This window comes from Ursus americanus, chromosome 26, assembly GCF_024610735.1.
Source record: "Ursus americanus isolate L20-20 chromosome 26, mUrsAme1.1.p, whole genome shotgun sequence".
In the NCBI taxonomy this organism is placed as follows: Eukaryota; Metazoa; Chordata; class Mammalia; order Carnivora; family Ursidae; genus Ursus; species Ursus americanus.
Window position 1 is genome coordinate 13800125 of NC_142152.1, and position 16507 is coordinate 13816631.

Below are 16507 nucleotides of genomic sequence, written 5' to 3' on the forward strand. Positions count from 1 at the left end.
TTAGGGCTTCAGAGAATTGGTGTTCCAAGATTAATTGGCTTTGCCATTGTATTCTTTCGGAGATGTGGAAGATTCAAGCTGTGTGTGAGATCTGGAGACTAGGAGCCGTTTCAATGAGCAATCAGTGGGCCGGTGTGTGTTTGCTACTTCTCACCAAAACCTGATTTTATCAAAATGACATAGTCGTATTACAAACAGGTTTTGGGAAGTCTTAGGTTACGCCATCAGTTTCAAGGAAAAGAAAAAGGGGAGGGTGGGGCGCAAAACCACAAAGATGCTTCATCCAGTTGAACTAAGATGTAATCCTTAGTAGCATGTGGAGGCTTTCCCTTGTTATCTCATGGAATACTCCTAACAGGCATGTGAGATAGGACAAGCTCAGAAACTGAACTTGGTTGGCGATCTTGACTCTTCTAGGAAGTTAGGGGCCAGAGGGCAAGAATTCTTCCTTCTGCGCCTGTTGTGGCAGTTGACCTCCTGTGGCTATCTCATGTGCCTTCTGCTTTCCCCCCAGAGTGGTCTGGAATGCCGTCTGTCTGGTCTGAGGTTCCTTGGAAGCCCTCCCCAGGATGCCGGCCCAGGGTCTGGGGCAGGGAGCTATACCGCAGAACTGTTCACTGGTAAAGCTGTAGTCACTGGTCTGATACGTTTCCCCTAAAATCCTTTCTGGAACAAGGTGGAATATGAAGAACTTAAAGATCACGTTTTCTGAAGAGCAGGGATTGTCGCTATCTCTTCCTGTGGTTCTGTATCGGAGCAGGTTGAAGTTTTGTCAGCCTGTTAACAACAGCAGATCTCTTCCAGAGAAGCTCAAGGATCTTGTTCTGAATGGAGGCAATGGTTATGTTGCTGTGACTTGGGAAGCCAGAGGAACCCTCCTCTCTCCCTGCCCCTGCCCGCGCTGGAACCAGGCTGCTGGGGTGCCGCCAGCTAATGGTCTAGTTGAGAAAGGCTGAGCTGGTTCACCAGGGTCTTGAGGCACTTCGAGGGTTGACATGAGTTTGGTCCAGAGGACATACATTACTAAACTTATTTTCAGACAGCGATACTGTCTTCTCCTTAGGAAAGAAGGACCGATGTAGTGGAAGAACCAAGTAGCAAGAAAACTATAAATGGTGGTGCAAGTCCTCTCCGTTACAGGTCTTGAACTTCAAGTCCTGTATTTGGAATTTTCTACTCAAGGATCCCATTCCTGCAAAGGCATCTACTAACACCATGTTCGTTTCATTTGGTCTTGAGGTGAACTATGATACATGTTAGATAGACGTGTCGGACATGACTGGCCTGGCAGCCTGGGGTCCCCTCCCTGCCTCGGAGAACTGGGGAGGGGGAAGGAGATGCCGAGAGCCCTGGCTGTAGCAGCCTTCTCCAGACCCAGAAGAAGTGGACTAGAACGAACAGGTGTTATCTGCATGATGGGCTTTCTTTCCCTGATGCACTAAACTTATTTTGGAGACTGAGCCTAAGTAGCAAAGAGCGGATTTGTAGAGGCCTCCGGGACACCTGATTCTGGAGGTTGTACGGTTTCTGGCAGTTTCATGCACTAAATAAAATGCAGACCTCTGCATTTTCTTAGCGGTAATCAAATGAGTTTACCTTAAGTAATAGCCTCTTCAAAGGTCATTAGCCAAATCACATTTTAGAGATAAGAGAGAAATTCTTACTTCAAATGGCCTAAAGTAACTCTGTTCTTCTTTTCCTAACTTAGACGTCTGGTAACATCGGAACTTTGTTTTCAATGAGCTGGTTTTCTGGGTACACTTCTGAGGTTCTAAGGATGAGCAGTCACATCCCCTTGTAATTCCAGGAACTCCTTTTGGGGCTGCATCTGTCACGTACAATATTTGAGTCTGTAACTGTTAGAAGCCATTAGTATTTGGATCCTCCTAGCAGCAAGTGACATCTGAGTCTTTGTTTTTCTCCAAGTTTTACTGACTTGTTGTTCTTGACAAGTCATAATAAACATGCCATCGTCGTCAGGGACAGTTTGAAAAAACTGCGTACTACTCGGTTCCTAGCTTCTCTCGAAATCTGTTATTCTGCGGGTTCCCTGTGGTGTGGTAGACTCTCCCGTGTGGCATTTCTCTTGCCTTGCTGGGAGCCTTGGCAGCAGGGCTCCCTGAAGTCAGAGCAGGAGGCAGATTGGGGCCCCCTTCGGCTGTCTGTCGAAAAGCGTCTGCTGACTCAGAGCCCTGTTTCCCGGGAGTCTCTAGCGAGAGGGTGACTCAGGCTTGCCCCACACAGTTGGAGCTCTTCACTTTGCTGGGTTTCTTCCTCTCCACCGTGTGGATGGTGATAGTAGCCGAGGAGGTGAGGATTAGCTGTTCTCCAAGGCATCTAGAACGGTGTGGTGGTGGAGACAATTTTGTTCCTTTCCCTGCCACTGGCTTCCTTCAGGGACTCCCTAGTGATCGGGGCCCTGAAATAGAATGCCGTCCCCAGATACTGCTAAGGTCAGGGAGGGCTGTTTAGACTTCTTCCCCACCAGCTGGTTGCGTCATTCTGTTGATGTCCTTGTGTGCTCGTTCCACTCTGATGGACCCTGGAGAGGTTTAATCAAGCCAAAAGTAACATTTGGGCTTAAAAGACCGGGAGTATTCCGTGGATTTTTATTACCCGCACTGCAGAGAGCAGCAATGAGCCTGTGCCAGTATCTAGAGAGCTCTACTTTTTCCTCCACTGCAAATAAACGAGAGCCCTTTCAGGTTGGTCCCAAATCTGTTTGTCGCAAGAGCTGCTTTGAAGTCTTAGGTTTGTTTTGTCCTACAATGCCTTCTTAGAAGAAAGTGGCAATGAAACCTCGTCTCCTCTGATCTAGACTTGCCGATGAACTGACCTGAAGTACACAAAGTTCGGCAAGGGGACCGCTCTCTCAAGCATGACAGGCAGATACTCTTCCCATATTATATTTGCTCTTTTCATTAGGACGCTGAGATTCTTTAAAAATCAGTGAGACCATTTCTTGGGCTTTCTGAACTGGAAGAATTCACCACAGCACTCTGATAAAGTAGTAGCTTCATTATTACTGTTCATCCTGTTCTTATGAAAAATTAACCTTCCATCAGCCTCCTCACTCCTCAAAAATGCAGCATTTAAAATTGTAAGGTTACAATTCCTGTTCTCTTTAGCCTCATTTGCATTACTCCAATATGCAAACTTCTCATTTCTATTAAATTGTTCGACTGTTTCCAAACGTGGCTGGTACATTTCTTCTTTCAGAACCTCGTTCACTCTTTAGAAACCAATCCTGGGCTCTTCTCCACTGGTCCTTTGATGCTACGATGCTATCGGTACAGCAGGCATTAGAGGTGAAAAGCCCTAAGAGGCTGTATCAGGATGTATATTCTAGTATATTCACTGATTCAGCTCTGAATGAACTAGAATAGTTAGGATTGCCGATAGTTAGAATCAGCAACCTAGACTTTACTATCGTGAGTTCTTAATCACCTAGGGGTCATGGCAGTAGAAACTGAAAGTAGAGACTGTGGCAGAGATGGCCAGCTGGCTGCCAAAATCCATTCTCTTCTGGACAGAAGTTAGACCTGCATTTGTTGACCAGTGCCATGTGAGCAGGTGTGATGTGCCACTTCTAGGCCAGGGCCTTTAAAATTAGATGTGACCTCTCAGGGCTTGCTTCCTCTCCTGCTGCCTTGACCTGGGGAGACCTAACCTTAGCCCCACAGATGGCAAAGCCCTAGTGATGGCAGAGCCACAAGCCAGAAGGAGCTTGGTCTCTGAATCACTGTGTGGAGGAGCGCCTCCTGCTGACCTAGAACAGCCACCCCAGATGTTAAATGAACAAGAAACCAATTTACTGGGTTTGAGCCTTTGTTTGGGGGAAGGTTAGTTACGGCAGTTAAGCCTACTCCAACAACCTTATTTAAAAGAACAGTACGAATTGTGTTTATGCACAAAGGTCTGCAAAGCTAGAGTAGTAAAGCCTGGGAAGTGGGGTAGGGACTTCCACCATCAGATACTTACCAATTTTACAAAAATTTTCTACCAGTAAGGAAAAGAGAACAACAAAAATAGCAAAACAATGCTGGTACAAACTTTACTTGATGGAGGAGTCATTCCTTGACCCCCTCCCCCACCCCCCAGTCCTCTGAATTTCCTTTCAGTCCTTTAGTTTTTTTATTTTGTAAAGATTTTATTTATTTATTTGACAGAGGCAGCAAGAGAGGGAACACAAGCAGGGGGGGTGTGAGAGGGGGAAGCAGGCTTCCCGTCAAGCACGGAGCCCGATGCAGGGCTCAATCCCAGGACCCTGGGATCATGACCCGAGCTGAGCCGAAGGCAGACGCTTAATGGCTGAGCCACCCAGGTGCCCCCCCCCTTTCAGTCCTTTAACACTCATTGTCCTTAGTCTTTACCTGGCACTATTTTTTGAGAAAATAAAGAGCAGAATTGGGAGTCCTGGTGGACAACTCAGGCAGAGTCTCAAGATATTAATCCCTTCAGGGGGTCTGGTCCTCAGCTTTGTAGACCCAGGACAGAAGGGTTTGTTTTGTTTAAATTTTATTATTGAAGTATAGTTGACATACGGTAGTAATTTCAAGTACACGACACAGTAATTCGACAAGTCCCCAGATCCACAGTGCTCACCATGGTACGTGGTCACCACCTGTCACCAAACCACCTTATACAATATCACTGACTACACAGTACTTATTTTATAACTGGAAGTTTGTACCTCTTAAGCCCCTTCACCTACTTTGCCCATCCCTCTACCCCCCTCCCTCTGGCAACAGTATTTGAGTCTGTTTCTGTTTTTTAGATCCCACATATAAGTGAAATCGTATGGTATCCGTCTTATTTCATTTAGCATAATGCCCTTTAGGTCATCCATGTTGTTGCAAATGGCAAGATTTCATTCTTTTTATGGCTATTTTATAGATGTGTGTGTATGTGTGTGTGTGTGTGTGTGTGTGTGTGTGTGTGTGTGTGTGTTATAGGTTGCTTCCCTAGCTTGGTAATTGTAAAAATTTAAAAATGCTGCAATGAACATAGGAGTGCATGAATTGAGTTAGTTAGGCAATCTTTATGTGCAGAGCTTGTCAGGCTTTCCAACCCAGAGACTCATGCTAACTGTGATGTCTGTACCAAAATGCCTATCCATAATTATGGTGAACAACAGTCTTTCCGACATTTGTCCACTTCCTCCACTGCTAGGAGGCCCTCTTGCTGGTAGGAGGGTAACAGGGAGACTAAGTGAATAAACAGAGGGAGGCTGTTTGGTGAGTAAGGAATGAGAGCAAATGGAGTTGGATAATATTAGAAGAACCCACTGTCTAGGTTGTGAATTAATCTGGTGATCCACTTCACAGAGCTACACGTTTAATGACCAAAATCCTTTTATGAAATTTAGTCTCTCTTCCTTGGAGAGAGTTATCTAAGACTGCCAAATTCTCTTTAGGTTGTTTTACAGGCTTTCTGCAGCTTTCTTCTGGTAAGTAAATAATAGTGAGCTGAGTACAGTATTCTGTCACACTTACCGTATCAGAATCTACATCCTAGATTCCATGATTGGACTTGCATGTTCCCCAAGTTCTGTCACTTATCCACTGGGTTGATTCCTATGTATTTCTTATTGGTCATGTGAAGATTAAATGAGTTAAAGGAGTCTTCAGCAATTAGTTAATATTAACATTAATTAGATAATAAACCTTCTCTATTTATACACCTAATATTATAAAACACCAGGCATGCCCTGATGTCTTACACCTAGTAAGAACCTAAATGCCTGATGTGGCTTCAGGGGGTACAGAGATAAACACGGGTGGGGAAGTAGAAACTGACATTCAGAATCTGTCCAGCCTAAGACTGTTGCCAATTGCAAGACCCAATATTGACTTAAAAGTTAAAGCTTCATTTCTCTTAAATCTAAACCGCTCTCCTGTATTGAGATTTTTTTTTTAAGATTATTTATTTGAGGGGCGCCTAGGTAGCTCAGTTGTTAAGCATCTGCCTCCGGCTCAGGTCATGATCCCAGCGTTCTGGGATCAAGCCCCACATCGGGCTCTCTACTCAGTGGGAAGCCTGCTTCTCCCTCTCGCACTCCCCCTGCTTGTGTTCCCTCTCTTGCTGCCTCGCTGTCAAATAAATAAATAAAAATCTTTTTTTTTTTTAAAGATTTTATTTATTTATGTGACAGAGACAGCCAGCGAGAGAGGGAACACAAGCAGGGGGAGTGGGAGAGGAAGAAGCAGGCTCATAGCGGAGGAGCCCGATGTGGGACTCGATCCCATAACGCCGGGATCACGCCCTGAGCCGAAGGCAGACACTTTAACGACTGCGCTACCCAGGCGCCCCAATAAATAAAAATCTTAAAAAAAAAGATTCTTTATTTGACAGAGAGCACAAGCATCAGGAGCAGGAGAGGGAGAGTAGGCTTTCCAATGAGCAGGAAGCTGGATGTGCAGCCTCGATCCCAGGACCCTGGCATCATGACCTGAGCTGAAGGCAACACTTAACTGACTGAACCACCCAGGTGCCCCTGTACTGAGATCTTGTAAAGTGCATATCCCTTATGGCTTTTTATGTATTTAAAGGATATAATAGATGTTTTATTTGGTCCTTTTTTTCTCTTGGATCCTGATGGCTTTGGCCTGTTATCCTATTCTTCTCCTACCATCAGTCTTTTCTCTTTCAGTTTTCCAGATCTCTGGGCATTTTGAGGATATTTTAAAATGCAACGACTGGGACGTCTGGGTGGCTCAGTCAATTAGGCAGCTGCCTTCGGCTCAGGTCATGATCCCAGGGTTCTGGGATCGAGTTCTGCATCGGGCTCCTTGCTCAATGGGGAGTCTGCTTCTCCCTCTGCCTGACGTTGCCCCTGCTTGTGTGCTCTGACAAATAAATAAAATAAAATAGAATGCAATGTCCAAAAGATAGAGTTCTGCAGCTGTGGCTGCCTCTTAATTTTGGAAATAGAATAAGGTTTTCTGTTTTGCTTCTGGTATCCCTTTTAGTGGTGATCCTTTGGTTGGCCTTATGTTACAAATCATTTCTCAAACTTTTACATTCTCTTAGTTGTTTAGCTTTGAATTGAGAATGGGTTCAAGAGGTAAAGCTCAACGGGCACCTGGGTGGTGCAGCTGGTTAATGACTCATGGTTTCAGCTCGGGTCAGGATCTCTGTTGTGGGGTCGTGCCCTGTGTCCAGCTTCACGCCCAGTGCAGAGTGTGCTTGGGACTCTCTGCCTCTCCTCCCACCCTATGCGCGTGTTCTCGCTCTCAAATTTAAAATCTTAAAAAAACAAAACAAAACAAGGGGGGGTAAAGCTCAAAACTACAGTTTAAATTCAAGATGGGTCCATGCTGATCTTAATCTAAATCTTTTTTTTTTTTTTTAAGATTTTATTTCTGAGAGGGAGAACATGTGCGAGCATGAGTGGGGGGAGGGGTAGAAGGGAAGGGAGAAGCAGACTCCCCTCTGAACAGGGAGCCAGATGCAGGGCTCGATCCCAGGACCCTGTGATCATGACCTGAGCAGAAGGCAGACGCTTAACCAGCTGAGCCACCCGGGCGCCCTTGATCTTAATCCCAGATCTTTAACACAAATCTCTGCCAGTATTACTATCCTGTGTCCACTTCTCCTCCACCCCCACAACATACCTGGACTCTAGTTTCAGAAGCAGGGCCTTAAGGATACAGCTATGGTAACATTGTTCTCTGATAGTTCAGATCTGCTCATGAGAGAATTGGATTACTTAGGCCTAACCCTAAAATTGGCACCAACCAATTTATTGATATGTGGCTACATGGCAAGAATGGTACTTAGGTAAAAAATGTACAGTGACTGGTGGCACAGTTCTTCGGAATACGTGAAATCTAAGAGTGAAAATATTATAGCATATTGTCAGAATGTATCACTAGTTATTTCAAAACAATTTTTTTAAAGAGAAGTCTATGCTTTTATTGACCAAACAGGCTACTTGATGGGGGTTAAGCTGGAGGAGTGGGTGGCCCAGATGGTGGGCCAGCCACGTTCATGGACACAATTGTACTTGGAGGAGGACTCACCCAGGTAGCAGCTGATCACCTTGGGCTTGATATCCACGTGGGTGAAGGTCTTGCTGTTGTAGAGGCCCACCGTGCCGCCCACCATCTTGGGCTGGACATTGCTGTCCCACACACGTGTATTGGCCATCTCTGGCTTCTCTGTGGGCGGTACCTCCTGGTTGGCTCTGCACAGGCGCTGCAGGGCAAGTGCAGCTGACACTGCCACAGCTGCTGCGTCAGCTCCTCGGGGGATGTGGCCAGCAGCTGGTCTAGGTGTGTGTTGCAGTAGGTGAACCTGTAGGACATTTGCTGCTGCCACTACTTTTCTGCCATCTTGTTGGTTTTTTGGAAAAGTTCTCACTTTTTCTTAACAGGGAGGAATCAAGAGGGCTTCTCTGGGAAACTGTAGTCAATGTATGTTTTGGGGGAAGATGACCTGAATTTGGGTCCTGCTTCTGCCACTTAGCAGTTATGTGATTTGGAGATAAAATGGCATGTTTTAGTTGCCTAATAGGATTTTTGTGAGTTTAAGAATTTATGTCAAGTGGGTCAACTCGGTGGCTCAGTTGGGCATCCAACTCTTGGTTTCCAATGGGGTCATGATCTCAGTGTTGTGAGATCAGGCCCCATGTTGGGCTCTGTGTTCACTGTGGAGTCTGTTTGAGATTCTCTCCCTCTCCTATACCCCCGCCCCCTGTTCTAACAAATAAATTGTTAAAATTTACATCAAGCAATTAGAACACTGCCTGGGACCTTTGTAAGTAACAGACGTTTGACATTTCTCCTTTAGGATGCTTGAGATCCTCAGATTGGTCTTTTATTTAAAAAAAAAAAGTTTATAACATGAAAATTTGTATGTATTTTTGCTCTAAATTAACAGTACTTAATTTTCTGTAAATCCTGTTGGTTCCTCTTGGTATTTTACTTATACTCTATAACTCTGGGATATCTGAGGTCTAATTGCCACCAATTTTGTGACTGTTAGGTTAAATCAGTAGTTGTTTCTGGGCTTCACTTTCCAAATGCCAGCTTCTTTGTCTGCAAAATGGTGTTCCTAATGGGATCTACCCCCCCCCCCCAGGACTGCTGGGAGGACTGGGACCCTCCTGCCACAGTCACGTGACATTTTGAATTTTACTGTGGCAAAATGACTATGACATGCACTTTGTCACAAGTTCTGACTTGTGGCCCAGGCCAGTAAGAGTTGGAATAACATATGCAAGTAATCTTGTCATCCCCCTTTTGTTTGTAGGCTGTCGCCTAAAGGATTTTGGAGATTTGAGTTTTACTCCGGTCCCTAAAGATGATCTCTACAAGAACCTGATCGTGAATCCTCGCTCAGTGGGCCTTGCCAACCAGGAACTAGCTGAGGTGGTTAGTAGAGCCGTGTCAAGTGGCTACAGCTGTGTCACAGTGGGAGGAGACCACAGGTAAGCTGGGGTGCAGGGGTGGTGGGGACCTGGATTGTATGGTGCTTTGGGCTAATCAGCTAGCTTGTCTCCCCACTTAAGAGGACAATACCCTTCAGAATTCTTGTGGTATGATGTGCTTAATAGCATTTTAATACCTAGGATCCTGGGCTGCTGGAGGCACCTGCGGTTTTCATTGTATGACACATTGTATAGCCTGAGGTCAAGTTCAGAGGTAGACTAAGCAGTCTTTAGACACAGTGTGTTCCTGTTTCATTATGTGCCAGTTATCTCTTATAAAGTCTTCTTGAGGAAGAACTGTCTTATGACTTTCACTTGGCTATTTGGGAGAATTAGAAGGATCCATCAGTAGTCTGAATTTGGTGGTGGTGGTTGTTGTTGTTAACGCATTTCTGCTAACGTGTTATAGATTTCCCACTAGCCGTGTGACTGTGTTCTCCACCTTCACAGCATGCACCCCTAGGTGACTGACAGAGCCCTTCTCTGAGCGAGTGAGTGTGTACTTTATTGAACACTGCTTGGCGTGTTCTCAAACAATGCTAGGGATTGTGGAAATTGTGATCTATTAGGACTAGATGAAATACACACACACGGAATGAAAAAACATATTGAATTCTATAGAATTTCAGAGAAGGAAGAGATCATTCTGGGCCAGAGGAGTCCTATTTGAGCTAATAAAGGTTTTTGGTAGAGAGAAAAACAGCATTAAAATACTAGGAGTACTGGGCACTTCCTATATATTCTCATTTACCCCTCATAACACCATGAGGCAGATACAGTTTTACCTAACTTAACTGCCAGAACACTGAGGGACAGAGGTCAGATAACTTACCCAACTTCTAGAACCAGGAAGTAGCAGGGTGGGATTTAAATTCAGTGTGACCTCTGAAGGCAATTACCTTTTCTTCTGAGAGCCAATCTAGTAACTACTCCTGTGGCGCAGAGAGCTTTTCTGGTCCCTTAACAGAAGCCGAGTCTTTGTGACCATTCTAAGTGCAGGTAGATTTCCTCACTAGGAGTGTAATTTTAGGTATAATAAGAGAGCAGTCCCGGTTCTCCGTAGCTATCGAATTAAATCAACCAGAGGGTGGGTCTTCCTCTTAGCTCAGCGCTCTCTCATTTGTATTGACTTTCTTCTGATCGTCTATTTGGGGACTGCTTATCAATGTGACTGTCATGGTCTTTGGCTTTTCTTTTGTCTACAGCTATCGACTGCAGCCCTGTCACTATTCCCTATTCTGTGCTAAAACTAGGCTACCTGAAGATTCTAGAAAGGAAGGGATGAGTATATGAACTGAACAGATATTGGACATTTTGAAGAAAGGAGGTATCTTTAGGTCACTCTGCTCCTTTTACACAGTATAAATTATTCCCTTAGATGTCAGACTAACTCTGACTTAAACAAGACAATATTATTATCCCATTCTTCTAGAAAAAGGAAGCTGTCTAGCAAAACTAGATGACTTGTCCTAAATCACCTGGCTTTCTGGGAAAAACCCCAGTTGTCTGACTTAATCCACTGCTTTTCACACTAGACTGTGCTATCCTTCAAAAAGGCCCTATGTGGAGCATGGAGCTTAAAATGCTGTCTCGTGCCATACTGAGAAGGATAGCTGTAGTTAGTTCCTTAAGTGCTTAAGTTGCATTTCCCATCTATGTCAAATTCTTCAGTTACTAGGAAGCTGGGCAGCTTTCCAACCACGATTTCATCAGCTATATTCCTACAACTGAGGACAGTTGGCCAATGTACACAGAGTCCAAGGACAGGGAGAGGCAATAAAATAAACACTGGTATTTGAATGCCATGCTAATAAGCCATGCAAATAAATGTTTACTCAGTTATCTAAATGAGGTCTTTAATTGGGTTCCCGTTAATGTCTTTATGTGATACTTCCTAAAGGAAATGTCAAAATTGTTAACTTTCTAAAAAGCTATAATGCTAATTTTTATCCTTAGAAAGTAAATATGACTGATTTTTTGAAAATAATTAGATCTCCCTTAAGTATTAAATATTTGTGAGTTGTTATATATAGAACATATCATTTAACTGGATTTCATTCATTGAACAAATACTTGAGGTCCTTTTCTGGCCCAGGGCTAATGGATCTAATTTTAGGGATTTGGGGGCAGCAATGACATCTGTCAAACTAGAAGGGTAACCAGTCAACAAGCTTTGAATCTTTGGAACCTTCCATTTCTCCCTAACTCACTCAAGGTTAATCTCTGGGAACTACAGGCCCTGGGACTTTTGGTCATCCAAATCCAGCCTTACTCTGAGGCCCTGACTTTGCCCTGAGGACAAAGTGTGAGCAGCACTGAGGATATTTGTTATTGGTGATGTTTGCCAAGCACAGGGCCTCAATTATTGTGTTTGTTCCTTGTAGCCTGGCAATCGGTACCATTAGTGGCCACGCCCGGCACTGCCCAGACCTTTGTGTGATCTGGGTTGATGCCCATGCTGACATCAATACACCCCTCACCACTTCATCTGGAAATCTCCATGGACAGCCAGTTTCATTTCTCCTCAGAGAACTACAGGACAAGGTCAGTGGGCTGAAAAGGTTAAGTGGCTTGCTTGCAGGGGTTACGCTGGGGCTTTGAGGAACTAGTTCAGTAAGGTTTTTATGAAGGATGGGCTGATGGTCGTGGTAGAAATGTTTAGTATTTCTTCATTTGTTCATCAAACATTATGGGCGAGTCTACTAGATGATAGGGATATAAGGAGGACTAGGACATGGTCCCTGCTCTTGGGAAAGAGGGTGGGTGTGTGTGTGTGTGTGTGTGTGTGTGTGTGTGAGAGAGAGAGAGAGAGAGAGAGAGAGAGAGAGAGAGAGAGAGAGAAATATTTGCAAGAAAGGAAAGTGGCAGTGGGTAGTAACTCTAGTGACTGATACACCCACAGCAGGACTTCTTGGTTAGAGGCTCCCAGGCCTGCCTCACTCTCAGACCCATCGTCTAGAGGAAAGCAAAACCATGATCATCTCTAGGTAATACTTTCCTAGGCTGGTCAGAAGATATAGGAATCCATGTTAGGCATAGACTAGAATCTGTATGTCCTTCCCCTCAGTGAGGGACCAAGTTAAATCAGGATAGTACAAGTTATTCATTAGGTAGAATTTGTGTTTTGGCTGTAGACAATTTAAGATGGCAACCAGGTTGTGTTTCAAGAACCAATCTGTAAACAATTCAGTAATGTACAAAGGGGTGGAAATGGGCTCATCAGCAGTATTCCTGCTATTTAGGTAAGTTAATGAGAAACTGGCCACCTTAGGAGAAACTTTTTTTTTTTATTCTGAGAAATCTGCGTTCTTCAGCTGCCTTCTGAATCATTTCCACTTGTATAAGTTCTCTTTCCCAGATCAAGTGGGTCTTGGGTTGCTTTAAGCATATCCTGGAGGTAGGAGAAAGCAGACTGCACACATGGGGAAGCACATGGTGATTATGTTGGTGAGACCAAGAATCCTTGATGAGTCCAGTCCATTCCTCTTTTGACAGGTACCACAACTCCCAGGATTTTCCTGGATCAAACCTTGTATCTCCTCCCCAAGTATTGTGTATATTGGTCTAAGAGATGTGGACCCTCCTGAACAGTAAGTTGATACATTGAGGTTAAGCTTTGGGTCTCTCCCAGCCATTTAGGTTCCTTTGGATAGGTTGTTCCTTGCCTTAATATCCTGTAGGTCATCAACAGGACAAACCCCCAGCCCAACACATATTTCATTTAAAATGTTCTTTAAACTAAGGACTCCTTCCTTTGTATCTCATACAGTTTTATTTTAAAGAATTATGATATCCAGTATTTCTCCATGAGAGACATAGATCGACTTGGTATTCAGAAGGTCATGGAACAGACATTTGATCTGCTAATTGGCAAGTAAGTAACTTATAATGGATGTCTACTTCCAAAGGGAAAGTCCCAAAGGAAATAGGGCAGACTCCCAGTGAGCAGCACACTTTAGCCTATCTCTTGAGGACAGCAGCTTTTCTTTTAAAATAAAAGCAAAATATGTACACATACAAAAAACTCCAATAATCTGGAAAGGGAGAATATGAAACCTAGGTCCTATTCTTCCTCTGGGGTTGGGAGGGGGTTTCCTTGAAGTCATTGCCTGGCTCCTCTGTGTCTCATGAATTTCTCCTTAGTTCCATTTTTAATGCTTATCTTTTGAGATGGGAAGCATGCATTCAACTGTCCCCTTCTTTCTAAGCTCACTGTTGCTTCATCTGAAAGTTTTACATTGAGCAAACCTTGTTAATATAGAAAGGTGGCAGATAAATGCCAAAGGCTAGTTTTGAGAGCATGTTCTCAGAGCTGAGTCTTAATTTCCAAGTGATTAATGGCATACTGTCAGGTAGCAATTACATTTCTTAAGCTGTAAGAAATTTTAGTTATCTAGTATATACGTGTTGTATGCTAGTTTCCACTTTTGGACACCTGGGCTAAACTGAAGTTAGAACTGGGAGTTAAGATTGCAGACACCAAATCAATTAAGTTCAGCTGCTGTTACATGGAGAGAGTAAGAGCAACTGTAACCTAGGTCACTCTAAGTTAAGTTAGACTTTGTCAGAGCCCAGTCTCATAGGGAAGTGAAGAATTTTTAATGCAAAAGGGTCTAATGCCTAGGTTAAGTCAGAAATATGAACTGGAGTTAGTCTGAGGCACAAAGAAGAAATGGCAAAACTATGAAGTGGTGGGTAGGAAGCTGATATGGTTAATACATAGTAACTTCCAGCATAGGAAACCTGGGAATCTGTATTAACAAAGTACCAGGACTAACAGCAACAAAATCGAGGAGTTGTAACTGTAGGCAGGATCAATGTCCAAGCACAGCCAAATGACTATTCTTATCATCTTCCCCTCAAGAAGACAAAGGCCAATCCATCTGAGTTTTGATATTGATGCATTCGACCCTACCCTGGCTCCAGCCACAGGAACCCCTGTTGTAGGGGGACTGACCTATCGAGAAGGCATGTATATTACTGAGGAAATACACAACACAGGTAAGAAGGGATCAACCTGTTCACTTTGTAAGTAAATATGCTGATGCCTCTTGTATGCCGGAGAGTTTTTTCTACTATTCCACGTTATTACAGATACTGTTTTTATTTAAAAACCACATGGTCAGGTTAATAAAGGACAGACACTTAGAGGCATGTTTGGAGCTGGCTCATATCAAACATGATAAGGTAGTATTGAATAAAAATTGCTTAAATACTTATTAAATACAAGAATAACCTGCTGAACCAATAGTTTTTTTGCATCTGAATTGTCTAAAGGCAGACTCAGATGAAAAGGCAAGGCCAAATAGCTGTAATTTTTACCCTGACATATTATGAGTTAGTTCACCTGGGGTTGAGAATGTGGAGTTAAACCTTGTCTTAAAGATATTTCAAAGCTGGACAGTATCTTGGGTCCTTTCATATTAGGATAAACCTTCTACTAGAGCTTGTTTGATAGGAGTTTTAATATAGGGATACTAAAGACGAATCATTGACAAAAGATTAGTAAAATGAATGCTAGATTAAGAGTGACTGCACAGGTTACTGTCCCCACACTCATATTTGTTTGCAGTTTCCATTTCTGTCAGAAAGCTAGTTCCTGAAGGTTACTTTAAATTTGCAAGGAAAGGTCATTTAAACAACTACTACATGATACTTCAATACCATTTCATGAAACTGGGGTCTAAACAGCAGAGAGAACCCACAATGAAAGGTCTAGAGCTACGGGGAAAGCCTTGAGTGGTTGGGATAGATAAGGAAATGGTCTCTCTAGAGCCTACTGGAACTTTAGGCACTAAAGGAAGGAAAAGAATGCTTACATTTATCTGGTCTGACAGTAGTAAGACAATATCTAAGATTGTGGGTCTGAGAACGAGACTAACAGTTGTCCTTTGGTTAGTGGTCAGTGAACCTGGGTGTTCAATTCTCCATTTTGGTTTCCAATGACCCTACTTAGAGCAGAGGTTAGTAACCTCTAGTAGTTAGATGGGGTAGTGGTCACACCTTATCTCTCCCTCCCCTGCTACATTATTCTATTCCAAAAGACTATCATGACAGTTAACTAGCTACATAAAGCACTTTGCTTAAATTAGAAGGTGGCAATAGTCTGGAAAACATGGATAACACATTTTTTTAATAGCTCAAACACTCTTGATTACTTCTGGGCTATACCAAGAACTCCGGTGTAGTTAGTGGAAATCACACACAGATCATAAGACACCGAGATGCTAGCACAATGGAAATGCTGCAGTAACATGCTTGGACTATGCACTGCTAATAAGGGACTGCACACTCAACAGATACAGTGGCACTGAGCATACCATGTATTACAATGTAATATCAATATCAATAAACCAGTAGGTATATATCCCCATGTTTCTAGGCTTTATGGCTACCCTAAGTGTTCTGATATTTGTATTCTCCAGTACCAGTTTGTTCAGATGACTTGAAGAGGTAGATTAACTTCACCCAGAATAACCAACTAAAAAGTTAAATACCTCAGAGAAGTGGGCTTGTGTGGGGAGTAGAAGGCAGGTCTGGATAGGTTCTTCTGGTCTAATCTTCCCTTCTCAAACCCTTTAGTATAAGTACTTAAACCCTCACAGAAGATAACAAGTCCAAATTAAAGTATGGCTAAGTCTTCCCTTGACTAAGTGCAAGATACTAGGTCACTATGATGGGACACCTAAAAATCACATTGTCATGGTACCTGCCCTCAGCTCAGACCTGCAAGGATAAGACTAAGAAATGCACTAATAACTATACTTAGGGCATGTGGTGCCTTGAGAGAATCAGAATTTAAAAATGGGAACCGCTCAAAAGAGATGATCTCTTCACACAACTACATAGACATCTGGAAGGTTCCTGGACATGGCACACATTTTCCCAGTAAGTTGGAAAATCCTTGTCTACCTCTTCCCCACAAGCTCTTTCCTTATCCAGAAAGCCTGACAGCTATGCCTATTAAGTTAGTTGAACAGGGATGATAAATTTTAATCCTACTCTAGAATACAGTGTTTGAACTTAAATTCATGCCCAAGAAGATGAGGTAGGTATAAGGGGCTTCCTGACAGT

General features: G+C 43.4%; 1 protein-coding gene across 1 annotated transcript in view; it reads left to right on the forward strand.

The window, feature by feature from the left end:
• Positions 1-16507, forward strand: part of ARG2 (arginase 2) — a 29879-nt gene that overhangs the window by 12849 nt on the left and 523 nt on the right. Inside the window, exons 3-7 of the mRNA XM_045810343.2 lie at positions 9256-9433; positions 11818-11977; positions 12929-13023; positions 13203-13307; positions 14298-14434. Of these exons, the coding sequence (XP_045666299.2) occupies positions 9256-9433; positions 11818-11977; positions 12929-13023; positions 13203-13307; positions 14298-14434 (675 nt within the window). The remainder of the gene's footprint in view (positions 1-9255; positions 9434-11817; positions 11978-12928; positions 13024-13202; positions 13308-14297; positions 14435-16507) is intronic.